At 37.7% G+C, this 15,508-nt stretch overlaps 1 protein-coding gene across 1 annotated transcript; it reads right to left on the reverse strand.

Annotated features, from left to right (window-relative positions):
* Positions 1-62: 62 nt before the first annotated feature.
* Positions 63-14,780, reverse strand: LOC128209430 (cyclin-dependent kinase 2-interacting protein-like). Its single transcript, XM_052913454.1, has 5 exons — positions 14,309-14,780; positions 5,137-5,296; positions 4,796-4,889; positions 4,495-4,621; positions 63-4,229 (listed from the first exon to the last, which is right to left on the reverse strand). The coding sequence occupies exons 1-5, from the start codon at positions 14,394-14,396 to the stop codon at positions 4,030-4,032; spliced, it is 669 nt and encodes a 222-aa protein (XP_052769414.1). The 5' UTR covers positions 14,397-14,780; the 3' UTR covers positions 63-4,029.
* Between the last annotated feature and the right edge of the window lie 728 nt (positions 14,781-15,508).

Genomic DNA, 15,508 nt, shown 5'->3' on the forward strand with positions numbered 1-15,508 from the left:
ATACAACCCGTACATGACCGTACCGAAATTTTTCTCGTGTCAATCCTTAAAAAATGCATAGATAGATAGATAGATTTATTCGTGCATATTTATATGTCATAGTAACAAACCAACTATCTCATTAAGTTATATCACAGACTGTTTAACAAAGAATAAGAGATGATATCTATACTAATTCACAACATCATTAGAATGCTTTGGAATGCTTATGGTGTGGTAGTTGACAAAATACTACATTTCTGTAAGTTAACTGTTGACCAAAAAAACACACCCTTTTGAAAGTAATTTTACATGGGAAAACCACTATTAACTTATTTTAATATAGGGTAAATAATAATAATAATAATAATAATAATAATAATAATAATAATAATGACAGAAATAACCAGTAGAAGTGCAAGAAATACTTTAATATTTGGGGCCTGACCTAGGATGTCCCCGGGTTGCGGGGGCATTTGGTGGTGATTTAACCAGCAGTTTGTCTCTGTAGGGCGAGGTTTTACCTGGGATTGGCTGGACCAAAAGTCTAAGTCCCCGCTATTCCCAAGTGGTTACAATTGATTAGTACGTAAGAAACTTCATTCTGAAAAGGCTTCATTGGTGAACAAAGCCACTGACTTCTGTATTAGAATTAGTTGTTCATTACTTTTGACATAATTTTATATGATGAGTTCTGCAATACACTGTCTAAAACTGTAAAGAAGTTGTGTGAGATTTATAAATATAAAAGTATATCAAGTTTAATTTGATTTTGTGAAATTTTTATGCTTATTGCGACAGTGGTGTCACAGTAATCCATTGTTTCCTTACTCTTTATAGACTGCATCAACGCAAGGTGTTTTGGGTGTGATGCGGGTATGAAATTGTCATTATACAACCTGTGTTTGATTTGCATTTATGAGAGAAAAAATGTATTACATGCACTATTAACTTAATTTAGGTATTATTTTTCCAGTAAAATGTTTTGAAAAGTATATGCTGTTAAAGTGACACTCTTATTCAAAATCAATACATCCACATGTACAAACATCAATTAAGACTAAGAAACCTTTTACAACTTACTAAATAATTCATTTATGAAAAAAAAAAAATACTGATAACAAGATTGTAACTGTGCTTTTAATAGCAGAAAGCGCAAAAATATTAAATGATTGTTGAATGCTAAATGATTTACTGTGGTCTACTATAGTCGAATAAGGTAGAAATACTGTGTTTTATGCTCATTTCTTTCAAATTAAACTCGGCATCCTTGGTAAGAACTATTGTTCTCAACATTTATTCATCGTTTTTGGAATATTAAAACAATATATTAATAATGGTAAATCTCATTTGGTAATAGTGCATCTTTAACTCAAATAACCATTGATCAGAACCCATGCATGATTGGCCATGAATTTATTGCTTGTCAAAGCGAATCATTCTTAAACTAAACTGTAGTCAAATGAGCCAAGGAGAGTCTAAGAGGCTAGATAGTAAAAATATGGCCCACATGTGCATTAAACATCCGTTAAAATCAATAACAACCTACAATATGACGAAATAAAGGTTACCTTCACAGGCTGCCTAACAGAGGACAAAGGTGAAAGCATATACAAAACACACAGTATTGTAGTTGCAACATGAGATTTACATATATTTCATGTTAAACAGATGGTATACATAGATTGTTTACTTTACATCTGTATTATTATTTTTATTACACATTAAAGAGTAGACATCATTTAAATTACTGACAATACAGTTTGAAAATTATGCCCAATTAAAGTTTGTTAAGCTTGCCTTTCACATTATTAACGTCAAATGGACCAATGTATTATAGATTATATATGGTTCTTTAGATGGGAACAAATTGCATTCATCCCTTGAACACCTTGCATACAAACTTGTTTATCAAGAGTTTGTTTGTAAAAGGGAAGTAATTTGGGAACAACAGGTCACAGAGTAGTTGTTCTTAAAATGTGTTAAGTTTACATCGCTATCCGCCCAATTCTAATTTTCTTTTTGCCTTGAACAAAAAAAATCTTGTTTGTAAATGGAGGCAATTTTTGAAGAACAAGTCTCAGAGTGAGCTTGTTTGCCTGTCATTCTGTTGGTTTCCAAGGCGTAAAGACAATAACTCATGAAAATGTTGACTGATTTAAATATTATTGTGTGCATATGTTTAGTGCCATAAAATACAAAATGCCAGACTGACAGATTTAAATAATGTTTGGTTACACACAACTATTTTATATGTAGTTATATCCCATTTTTATGACCCCTATCGAAGAAGAGGGGGTAAATTGCTTTGCACATGTCCGTCGGTTGTATCGTTGGTAGACCAAAGCTTGTCGGAGAGATAACTCAACAATTCCTGGACCTATGGTCATCAAACTTGACATGAAGGTTGGGCCTGACCAGTAGATGCCCCTATTGATTTAAGGGGTCATCGGGTCAAAGTGACCTTATATGCTAAAAGGTTGTCTGAGTGATAACTCAACAATGCCTGCACCCATGGCCCTCAGACTTGACTTCGAGAACGGGCCTGACCAGTAGATGACCCCTATTGATTGATCGGATCAAAGGTCAAGGTCACAATGACCTTGAAGGCAAAAAGCTAGTCTGTGTGACAACTCGACCATGCCTGCACCCATGGCCCTCAAACTTGACATTTAGGTTGGTGGTGACCAATAGATGACCCCTATTGATTTTGAGTTCATAGGTCAAAGGTCATGGTCACAACTCATATAGGACATTCAAGCTAGGAGGATACATGTTTATCAGTCATCACCTGAACATGATTAAAAACAGCACCTACTTTCCTCACACTTGAGTGGTCATAATCTTTAGACTGCCTCAAAGGCATCCAATGTCAATGACAAATCAGCTGTCATTTCAGTCCATGCATATTTCATTCAATTGTCCAAATATTCCTGACAACATGGCACAAAAAGAGGGGCATAATGTTTGACAAACATCTCTTGTAAACTTAGAATTGACTCTCCAGATCAACAGACAATAACCTATGGCAGTTACAACAGAATGGTTTTAAATTATGTTGGGTACACTGGTTTAAAACTATAAAATACAGGTCAATATCCACTGGTTACAGCTATTAATATATAAGGCAGTAATGGCCTCTTTCCAACTTACAATGACGATAACTCCTATAAAAGCATATTTTCATATAATTATTTCCAAATATAAATAGTTTGCCATTACTGTATCCAGGCATTGAGTGAGGATAGTGGTCAATCCTGTAACAGCTCTGTTTATTTGTATTAGACAGAAGTTCAACATGTGAGATATTAATGCCTCAAGTTTCATCAAATACCTTATTAACAAGTTATGATTTCAATTAATTCAAATTCTTGAATTTGAGTCAATTCATGAAGGGCCATAATTATAACAATAGTTATGTTAGAATTTAGGTTCTTGTCATAAAACTTAAAAAAAAATTCTTCAATGGTTTTCAAGTTGTTATTAAAGAAAAAAACATAAAACATGTGGACAGACAGTCAGTCAGCTTGAAAACCATAGGGCACCCGCAAATTATGTAACAGTCATTCAACCATCAAGGGCAACACTATGGTTCACATATTTTGTTCATACATTTGTTTATAAATTCAACATTGATAACAAAAGTAACTATGAAGACTCTTGTTCCTTTTAATCTTCCTATGTGTGTCTCTGTTTTATCTCCTTGTGTACACATAATTAACATCCAATATCTAGTCTGTGTCTAGTTAAATTCTGTCAATAAGATTTTTGTTCCCTCTTGTCTTTTTTTCTTGCACGCAGTTACAGAAATGTCAAGTTTGGTAGTTTAATAGAGTCAACATCATTGTTTGTTGGTAAAAAGCTAGTTTCCTAGAACATGTTCAAGATCTATAATAATGTCCTGCAGTAGTATTTTAGCTGTATCCATAAAAAAAACAATGTGGTGAGTCCAACTTCCAGCGAACAGATTGAAAGATCTGTGTTTGGTATTTAACAGTTGCATTTAGACACAGCAACTATTAAAATGTAAATGTCTCAGGTGAACTACTTTCAAGTCTTGTGTCCAGTCTCCAGTAGCAGGCTCTCCAAAGTAATGTTAGTGCTGGGTTCTACGTGGGGCTGGTGGAGCCAGGATGCTGTGTAGAACATCAGGGTGTTCCTGTCTGCAGCAAAACAGATGTTCTCCGCTATACATCGCTTAAGCTGCAGCTCCGCGCTGTACATTGTCTCGATCTCCTCAAACACCTCAGCTGAAGCCATATAAACAAAAATTATGCATATGTAGCTCTTCACCTGCTACACATGTACCTGGGACAACATCAATCTAAATTGACTTAAGTTTTTAAGATTTTCTTACAAAATATTTTTAATGACAAGAGGCAGAAAATGTCACCTTCAAATTTTAAATTAAAGTGTTATAAATGGTTTAGAAACAACTAGTTTTCCATTTGAGATATAATGATTGTTTAATATATGCATGGTCAAAGCAAATTGATGAGATACCATTAACCTTACCAAATCTATGTGTTGGCCATGACTGAAAGAAGATGTGTTCTCTGTCATCTGATTGGTTGAAACTCTCAAGCTCTGACACTCCTCTCGCCATCTCCACCAATCCAGAAAGCCGAGACAACACCTTCTCCTAGAGATGAGAACATTTGTGGTTTGTTGATAGTGCTGAGATTATGAAGAATATTAAGAATTTTATTGTCATCTGTTCATACATTGTCAGTTAATTTGTTAAAAAAACTGTTCCAGTACTTGATTAAGAAATGTTCTGACTTACAACAGCATGCAAACTAAAAGTGAGACAAACCATTTTAACAAACACTGAGTAGAGTTTGTCACAGAGCGGCATGAGTGCTTCAGGAAGCAGGTCGTGGGAAGTGGTGTCCTCATTTTTACTCAGTCTGAAAACAGAAAAAATATTATTAGATAACGTTACACATCTTTTTTCTTCTGCTTGAAGAGATGCATTTACAAACTGTGCATTGGTGCATTCAATTTAACAAATATAATATAAAAACATTGTGTCAGCTTGGTTACAGCCTAAGTCATAGGTTATATTTCATTCCAATCGAAACAATTGACTCAGAACTAAATTTAAAAAAAAAGAAATTTAAAAATCATAGCCAAGTATTTTTTTATGTAAATTACATTTTGTCTAGCTTGATATTTGCAATTTCATTGACAATGTCAACTCCATCAGTGTTGAGTGATCGCCACTTCTGCAGCTGATTGTAAATATCTGCTGCTCCATCCTTCAGCTTTCGAGCACTGCCCGTCAGGTTCCCTTGTTGCCTGGGAGATGGTACGCCTGAAAATATCCCTTTTTATTCAGGTTTGCTTTAACTCCAATGCACTGTATCTCACATTTCATATCCAAATCACTGAAATTTACAGCTGTAGTCTAGCACATGATTTCACAGTTAGCTAACAAATTATACAATAGGTAGGCGGAGTATAAGTATTTAAAGCCAGAGTGGCTCTGTTTTGGCCTGGGTGTTTATTTAAATTTACAAATAAAAAGAAACTAACAGAACATAAACATTAGAATGATGACAACATTTCCTACAATGTTGATAAATTCTGATGCAATTATAAAGTGAAAGAAAGAGTGTTTGAACCTTGTACCTTTCTATCCGCAGATGACACCACAACTGTGTCACTACACAAGCTAGCTCAACAGCAAGGCTGTTGAAAGTGATCTATCAGTATATGGCTTTCACCACAATTATATTTTGTGTTTATATGTATCATAAAACCAAATGAAATTATCTGTATCCTATGTTTCTATGGATATGGTCCCCATCTGCAGACTGATTTCTGTTGTGGGTGCAATTAAGTTAAAAGCATAAAATTAAATTCCCAAAATATTTATATGACATTTAATTTTGAAAGACTAATGTGCCCATACTCAAGGTGCTTTTAACTCAATGGTAAATGCAGCACAGCTATTTTAAGCATCCCCATTGGACCTGATTGTTCCGCTATCACAAACTATACACAATCTAAATTGTTATCAAACCTTTATTGACCCTTTCGCTCAATGTTTATTTGGACAAATAAGCATCAATTAAAATCACTATTTTATCATTAGCCTAATGGCTAACACTGACTGGTGCAAGTCAGTGCCTTCCTTTTATTTGTCTCTGAATGTTAATTATTGTTGCAAAGATGGTTTATATGCCCCTGTTTATAGCTAGTCCATATAAACAGCTGTTTAAGTATCTTTGACAAATTTTGTTTTGGAAGGGGAACATAATGCCCAAATGTTAAAAAAAATATCTTAACGAGCATATAGTCTAAAATAATAGACGTGTTATACGGGATTCTTCCAATCCCTAACGTCTAAACGGGAATGTGCAAAAAATGGGGGTGTTTTAAAAATATTGAAATTGTTTTAAGTGAAGTATTTTATGGTTGAAATTGATCATAAAGACTTATATTCATATTTTACCATGTAAGTGAAATGTTATTTTGCACTAAACAAGCATTTAATGCATTAAAACAAGTTGTTTACCTTTACAATAAAACGAAAGTTGATAGAGGATTACTAGATATATAATTAAGTGTTTGTCTATTTTCAGATCATGATCATTGTCAACAGAAGTTATTAAAGTGCTCAAGACAAATAGAGGCATTCTTATTTATGATCAAGATCGAGCCACCGCTGCGTCACAATGCCGGAAGTACAGTACCCGTTCCCTGGTTGTGAATATAAGACTGCTGATCTGGATGTACCAAACATAGCAGCACTCATCACAGCTCACAGCGTCGTTCATACAGCCGCACCTGTCGCACCTGCAGCAGTTCCTCCAGCAGCCCTTGCTAAAGTATAGCGAGTTCGAAGACCTACCATTACCGCCGCGGGAACAAGCGAGGATTGGGCTTACTTTCAGTCACGATGGTCTGACTACGTCAACGCCACCTAAGTAGATGGTCGTGATAAGGTGATTCAATTACTTGAATGTTGCGATGAACCATTCCATAAAGACCTCACACGGTTAGCAGGTGGCAGCCTCAAGGACAAAACTGAAGCAGAAGAACTGGCTGCCATCCGTAAACTGGCTGCACGGGAAGAAAATACAATGGTTGCCAGAGTGACTTTACATAATATGCGACAGGATCGTGATGAGACAGTGAGAAGCTTTGGTGCCCGTCTTAGCGGACAAGCTGACATACGTAAATTTGTAATTCCGTGTCCTGGTTGTGATTCAAATGTGAACTATACAGACGCAATCATGCGTGACGTGCTATCTAGAGGCATCGCAGATCCAGAAATTCAACTTGACCTTCTAGGTGATAAAAATCAGGACATGACTCTAGAAGAAGTGTTTCAGTTTGTTGAAACGAAAGAGGCGGGAAAGAGATCTGCGTCGAGACTCCTGGATATCCATTCTGTGGAAGCAGCTAGCAGTTATAAGAGAACAAAACAGACATCCAGCAAAGCGGATCCAGATATTTGTTCATACTGTGGCAAACGCGGACATGGTAAGAAGAGCATAGCACGTATCCGCAAAACTCAGTGCCCAGCATATGATCATAAGTGTGAACTTTGTAATCGTGAACAACATTTTGAAAACGTTTGCCGAAGCAAAGACAATATTAAACGTACATCGCGCCCTCAAGCCACAAGACCACATGATCATGAAAGTGCTGTATTTGATGCCTTGTGTACGCTATCTGACCATTCTATGAACAAACAGAAGTTGAATACAAGTGATGAAGTGTACACACCTATTGACAGAGACAAATCAAATGCAAGTGATAAAGTGTGCTCAGTTAGAAAGAGTGACCACAATGTACCTATTGATCACCATGTGTATAACAGTCTGACTGATTCTTGGATCCGCCAATATTCAAAGCCGCAACCTTTTGTAAATGTGACGGTTCGAACTCTGCCTGCTGACTACACTGCATTTGGTTTAGATTGAAAGGTACGCCCTTGCACAGCTGTCATACCCGCAATGGCAGACACTGGATGCCAAAGCTGTTTAGCTGGACTTAAGGTTATTCACCGGCTAGGTTTACGTGAATCTGATTTAATACCAGTGACTATGCATATGCATACTGCTAACAACAACGGGATCAAAATCCTTGGTGCAACGTTACTACGCATATCTAGCAATGACTCCGAAGGGAATGCAGTTGAAACAAGACAGATGACCTACGTGACTGATTCTTCTGACAAGCTGTTTTTGAGCAAAGAGGCATGTGTTGCACTTGGAATCATCTCTGATGACTTCCCCGAAGTGCGTGTTCTGTCACAACATAGTGCTGCTGTCACCGATGGAAATACGACTGCCCCCTGTGGATGTCCTGAACGACGACAGCCTCCACCACTTCCAAGAGCCTTACCATTTCCAGCCACGAATGAAAATCGTGAAAAGCTACAGGATTACCTTTTCAGGCACTATAAATCCAGCACGTTCAACACCTGTGAGCATCAGCCGCTGCCTCTCATGGACTGTCCACCAATGAAACTAATGGTTGATCCTGATGCCAAACCTGTCGCTCATCACACACCTGTACCGGTCCCCCTACATTGGCGAGATGCTGTCAAGGAAGGACTTGATCAAGATGTCCGCTTAGGTGTCATTGAGCCAGTTCCAGTAGGAGATCCAGTCACATGGTGCCACAGAATGGTGATTTGTGCCAAAAAGAATGGGAAACCGAGGCGTACTGTTGACTTCCAAGCTCTCAACACTTATGCTACACGTGAAACTCACCATACACCTTCCCCGTTTCTACAAGCACGATCAGTTCCACCTGGAAAAAAGAAAACGGTCTTTGATGCGTGGAATGGTTACCACAGTGTCCCAATCCGTGAGGAAGATCGCCACTTAACCACCTTCATAACACCCTGGGAAAGATACCGTTACAAAACTGCACCTCAGGGTTATATCGCGTCGGGTGATGGTTACACTAGAAGATACGACGAGATTGTTGCTGATATTCCAAACAAGACCAAATGTGTTGATGATGCCTTGTTGTGGACTGACACCATTGAGGACAGTTTCTACCAAGCAGCCCATTGGCTTGATGTTTGCGGTCAGAACGGTATTATCCTGAACCCTGAAAAGTTTGTGTTCGGAGCAGACACGGTAGAGTTCGCTGGCTTTGAGATTTCTCCAGGTAACGTCAGACCCTGTACAAGATACATGCGTGCTATTCAGGATTTTCCTACACCGAAGAATATAACTGATGTTCGCTCTTGGTTTGGCCTTGTGAATCAGGTCTCATATGCGTTGAGCATGGCTGACAGGATGCTTCCATTCCGAAATCTTCTGAAACCAGGTACACCTTTTACATGGGATGACAACTAGTGTTTGAAAATCGGACTACATCTGCTATCGATAATAGAATCGAATCGAACCAAGCATTTCGATTTACTATCGGACGATAATCGAAAGTTCATACTATCAGTAAGGAATACATTCTTTATACATAGTATCATCATGATCATTTAAATGGTTAAACTTGATATCAGTACGTGTGATGCTATAGTCATGCTTTTTACAACAGTAAGTAAATTTCCATAACCTCTTTCTGTCTTTAATAACTTAACGGAAAAATATAAACACAACACATACTTAAGATTGCAAAATGATGCACACCGCATCAAGTAAGTTATCTTAGCATTTTATCCATGTAAGATTTGTGAACCACCTTAACATTCAATGACCTGTTATATTGAACATTTCATTAGAAAATAGTTAATTACAAACGATACCAAAATAGGTTTCAAAAACAGAATGCATCAGCCGGGATCCCCGGTATTTGCAAGTAAGAACGGACCCACTACACCATAGAGACAGGATACTGAAGAAGGTTTTATGAAATATATAAACAATTAAAAACAATTTGTAATTTTTGGAGAGTTTGTAAGCTTTTAAGCAAAAGTGTTTACATTCAGCGCATTTGTGTAAGAGAGTGACCTCCCTTGTTAAAATGAACTCAACAAGAATTTACCGGAAAGAAAAGTTGACTTTTACTCGACTGTACCCAAAACAAAAAAATACGTAGTTACCGGAAGTAACGTTAGCGACATCGATTTTGGACAGACACTATCGATTGTCGCCGACATAGCATTGCCAGCGACGATTTATCTATTTACTCGATAATCGTTTCATCATTAATGACAACCTTCAGAAACTTTTTGAAGAATCAAAAACTGTGATTGCTAGCGAGATTGTAGAAGGAGTTAAGATCTTCGACCCAACCAAACCTACTTGCCTGGCTACGGACTGGTCCAAAACTGGAGTTGGATTCTGGTTATAACAGAAACACTGTTCCTGTTCCAAAGTTGAGCCATTCTGCTGTCCCTCTGAATGGAAGATCACACTCGTTGGCAGCAGATTCACTCATCCAGCAGAGTCCCGTTACGCACCGATTGAAGGGGAGGCTCTGGCGGTTGTAGATGCCCTTGACAAGTCCAGGTACTTTGTCCTCGGTTGCTCTAATCTCATAATTGCCGTTGATCACAAACCACTTCTTAAGATCTTCAACGACAGAGCACTGGAAGACATCTCAAATACACGTCTGCGAAACCTCAAGGAAAAGACTCTACCCTACAAGTTCCAAATGATACACATCCCAGGGGTAAAGAATCGTGCTACAGACTGCTTATCGAGGCATCCCATCAACGATCCTGTTAAACTTGTCTTACCTGATGATGTTGCGACGGTAGATGCTGACTACTCTCATGAAGTTTACAGTTCCTCAGTCCTATCTGGTTTAAGAGCACATGACTACGAGCCGCAGGATACAGAAGAGTGTGTAGTGTCAGCTGCCACCACGTCCTTAAACACCCTTAGTGTAAAGTCAGTCACATGGGATAGAGTACACGTTGCTACTGCTAGTGATACGGATTTACTTACTCTGACTGAACTCATTGAGTCTGGAATGCCAGAATTTCGCCACGAGATGCCAGAAGCACTGACGGATTTCTTCCAGTTTCAGAATGAACTATCCACGGTTGATGGAGTCATCATGTACAAAGACCGTGTCGTTATTCCATACTCTCTCAGAGACGAGGTTCTGGAGGCCCTCCATGCAGCCCATCAAGGAGTTTCGTCCAAGATTGCGAGAGCTGAATCCTGTTTTTTGGCCAGGTATCACACCTGCAATTACTGCTCTTCGTGCCAGTTGCAATCAATGCATCCGTAGTGCTCCATCGAACCCTTGTGCTCCTCCGATCCCGCCTACAACCCCGGAATATCCATTTCAGTGTTTGTGTGCCGACTACTTCACTTACAGAGAACACAATTATTTAGTAATTGTGGATCGGTATTCCAACTGGCCCATTGTTGAGTGGTCATTCGGTGGTGCCGAGGGACTCGTCTCTTGTTTGAGGCGAGTATTTGTTACGTATGGTATTCCTGACGAGCTTGCTTCAGACGGAGGTCCTCAATTCACTGCTACTATCACACGTCAGTTTTTACATGACTGGGGTGTCTATCATCGCCTATCTTCAGTGGCATTCCCTCACAGCAACTGCAGAGCAGAGATTGGTGTCAAGACAGTCAAGCGTCTTCTCATGAATAATACCACAGAATCTGGCAACATCCACACAGATGCATTTCAGCGAGCAATGTTACAATATCGCAATACACCGGATAGGGACACAAAACTATCCCCAGCCATGTGTATCTTCGGCCGCCCTATCAGAGACTTCATTCCGATTCCTCCAGGGAAATACAAACCACACGAGACTTGGAACTCAACAGCCATTGCCCGTGAAGAAGCACTAAGAAATAGACATATGCGCTGTGCTGAACGACTGACTGAGCATACTAAGAGACTACCACCCCTTGCAGTAGGCGATCATGTCCGGATTCAAAATCAAATGGGTTCCCATCCCCGGAAATGGGACAAGACAGGCATGGTCATTGAGGTCTGCCAGTATGATCAATATGTTGTGAGAGTGGATGGTTCCAGACGGGTTACACTGCGCAACAGAAAATTTCTGCGTAAATACTGCCCAGTACAACTTCCCACACACAGACTTACAATTGATGATGACATGGCGATTCCAACAGCTGTTCGGAGCCCTACAGGAAACATCCGTCTGCCTCCCAAGCCCGAGAAACCCAACTGTTCTGGTAGAGTTCAAACCCCAGCTGAAACTCAACCCATATCAACGCCTATTATACAAGAGCCAATTCAGACACCTTCCGTGTCTAAGCCAGATCAGACACCCATCACGAACCTCCAGAAGTCGCCTGCAGCCCAGCATAGTCGGCGACAATTGACCTATGGTAGTACACCCATACCAGATAACCACCTGACCACTAGTCCGTATTCAACATGTCAGGAGCAGGCCATGCCGTCAACTGACCCGCCTTCAACACCTAGACGTTCTGGCAGGACAAGGCGTGCACCACAGTGGCAAACAGACTATATTATGCCATAGAAAAACTCTGTTATTGTGTAGTGGAAGAGACTATTTTATGGACCAAGTTTACGTGATACCAGATAATACCGTAATTCACCTAAGAGTTCGGACACTCTAAATATTCGGACACCCATAATTATTTTCCAAAATAATTTATTTTGCGTACCTAATTTTCGGACACCCAAAGGACATCAATCATAACTTTCACAGTTACCAATTTTCACAGACGAAGATTATTGATTTTTATCTTTACAATGCCTGGCTAGATTACCTAACCTATACACCACTGTGACAAGTTAATTAGTTACTACCCATCCTAAACGATTTATTGCCTGTTGAAAAGGAAGTGTGATATATTTATTGGAGGATTAAAGAAACAACAAGGGCAATCAAGGGATTAAGAAAACATAGACATGACATGTTTGTAAAACGATCTGCCAATAAACTTTCAAACTTGTACCTCACTTATAGACTGTAAGAATCAATAATCGTACAGTTATACATTAATCCTGCATAGCAATGTCCATGCTCTCCACGAGATCCTCATGGGTATAACTGTAAGTTATGTGACGTCACACAGTGTGACTCTTTGATCTGAAGCCGATAGAATGTGTTTATTAAGTTCAATGCATGTATAAAATGGTGTTTTAATTAACTTGACAAAGGATTTACACTTATAGGCGTAATAAATAAGTTTATGACCATTGATTACTACGGATAAATTAATAAATGGTAAATACAAACATGAAGAAAAAAGGCAGGTTAAACAAACATGTAAATAAAATGTAAAAATGGTAATTATCTATGTATTCGGACAGCAAAAAAAAAAAATTATTTTAAGGTGTCCGAACTCTTAGGTGAATTACGGTAATTATGGGAGTGAATTATTAACATAATCATCCTCTTGATTTAATTGTAGTGTATTTACAAGTTACAAAGACATTGTTAATAACACTGACAAACAGGACTGGTGTATTCTTCCACATATAGAGACAGCTGACATAGTTACTATGCATAGTTATAATTTGTGTTTGTTCTACATTTTTTTTTTATAAAATCAGTCTTTGACACTCTTTCATCAACATTTCAGACCTAAAGACTTGGGGGGAGATAGAGGATTACTAGATATATAATTAAGTGTTTGTCTATTTTCAGATCTTGATCATTGTCAATAGAAGTTATTAAAGTGCTCAAGACAAATAGAGGCATTCTTATTTAGTTGACTGACACAGAAAATCAATTATGCCAAGGGGCACAACTCGATACAATCGTAATAACTTGGCCTCCTCCGACAAAGCTTCACGATAGACCTCGTTATACAATCCTAACAACTCGGCCATGGCCGAAATGTTCCGAGCGATTTAAAACTGTGCCCTGAAGCCTTGCAGGTGCCCTTCATGTATATATCGTTATGTTTTGACAGAATGAAATGAAGAAAAGCAGTCAAACTCATATTTATTAGTTGGATATTTATTTTTTGTGTACGGAACTAATATAAAATAACATTATCTGGTAATATGATATTTTATAGACGCTATATGCTTTAACCCGGAATCCTGATCGGAACAACTACCCACTTTTGATGCTAAACAATTTGTACGTGAAGGATTTGCCATATCAAAAATCTAAAAAAAAATCTGTCAACGTACAATTATTTGGACTAAACGAGCATAGTGGCTATGTTTATGCTGCTACCAGTGCAATATTATTTTCTTATCAAATTTATTTCATGCCATAACTTATCATGAATGATAGGTTTTTCAAAATGTTCAGAAGAATTAAAATTGATTACATCAAATATGCAGCTAATGGGTTTTAAGAAGACATTGTCCGAAATAAAAATGTCCGGGTACTACGAATTATACAATTATTGGAGCATGTTTTGGGGTTAAAGAATTTTATATAACCCTTTAAAGTAACAAAACGTACTTATTTTAACCGGCGAGAATGATTCTGATTCAACAGGTGCTGTTTCAGTGGAAAATGAAGAAGATTTTGACTTTGATTTTGGACCCATTATCTAAAACCAAGGGAGGTCACTATAAAAGCTCTAAAACCATTCGAAACTCCTCGGCCATTTTATCGAAAACAACGCATTCGGAACTCCTCGGCCATTATTTTCAAAAACAACCTCGGATGTATGCCGGTACATCTGTTGAAGTAGTCCGTATTTTTTTGAATAAAAGCATTAATTAAATGTAGTGTTTAAGAGTTGCATTCATTGCTCTCAGTTTAAATTGATTGCCAGTGAAGTGTATTATTGCAAACATAATTACGATCCCCAAGAGTTAAGTCATAAATTTTAACTACTAAATAAGATTACTACGCGATCTATTTGCAGCGGACTTAAACGTACCACTTTTTAAGTATGTAAACCGTCCATATACATCCGAGGTTGTTTTTGAAAATAATGGCCGAGGAGCTCCGAATGAAAACAACGTTGTTGTTGTTTTTTTAAATGGCCGAGGAGCTCCGAATGCTTTAAAAGAGGTATAGCTAGATAGCAAAAAATAGCCTATTTTCGCGAAAATAGCATTCGATTACGAAAATAGCAAATGAAATACGTATTGCGTCAGTAAAAACAATTTAATCGACACAGTATTGTAGATATAAATACGTTGAAAAAGATGTTTCTTGGTTAGATATTATGACGACAAAATTGACATTTATTCAAATAATGAATATGAGATGACGAAAACTTTAGATGAAAACAACAAACCCCTTACGACTATAGCAAATAAAATACATTTAACGCTAGTAAAAACAATTAAATCGACATAATATTGTAGATATGTATATTAAAATATGATGAAAAAAGATGTTTCTGTGGTTGTCATTATGTATAATAATGAACACCATTCATTTTCAATTCTTGGCTTATAAAAACACCCATATTTGCAATAAAAATGTATTTTCTTTCACTATTATTTTCATATATACCATACCTAACTATAAATTGAATACACATTGATCAATTTTCAATGTTTTGAGAATCATAGTGCACATACATAAGTAGATGTGTAACTATGTAATGTATTTTTATGCAACGGCGGCCATTTTGTCCGCCATTTTGGATTTTCTGGCATGTAATTATTTTTCAAAGAATTCGTTTTGGCATAACCTATCAGT

Source organism: Mya arenaria, chromosome 11 (genome assembly GCF_026914265.1).
Source record: "Mya arenaria isolate MELC-2E11 chromosome 11, ASM2691426v1".
NCBI lineage: Eukaryota > Metazoa > Mollusca > Bivalvia > Myida > Myidae > Mya > Mya arenaria.

Coding starts and splice junctions, on each gene's coding strand:
- LOC128209430 (XM_052913454.1), bottom strand. CDS start 14,396: ATGGGTCCAAAATCAAAGTCAAAATCTTCTTCATTTTCCACTGAAACA. Junction 5,297..14,308: donor ATTCTCGCCGGTTAAAATAA/GTACGTTTTGTT, acceptor GGATATTTTCAG/GCGTACCATCTCCCAGGCAA. Junction 4,622..4,795: donor ACTCAGTGTTTGTTAAAATG/GTTTGTCTCACT, acceptor TCTCATCTCTAG/GAGAAGGTGTTGTCTCGGCT.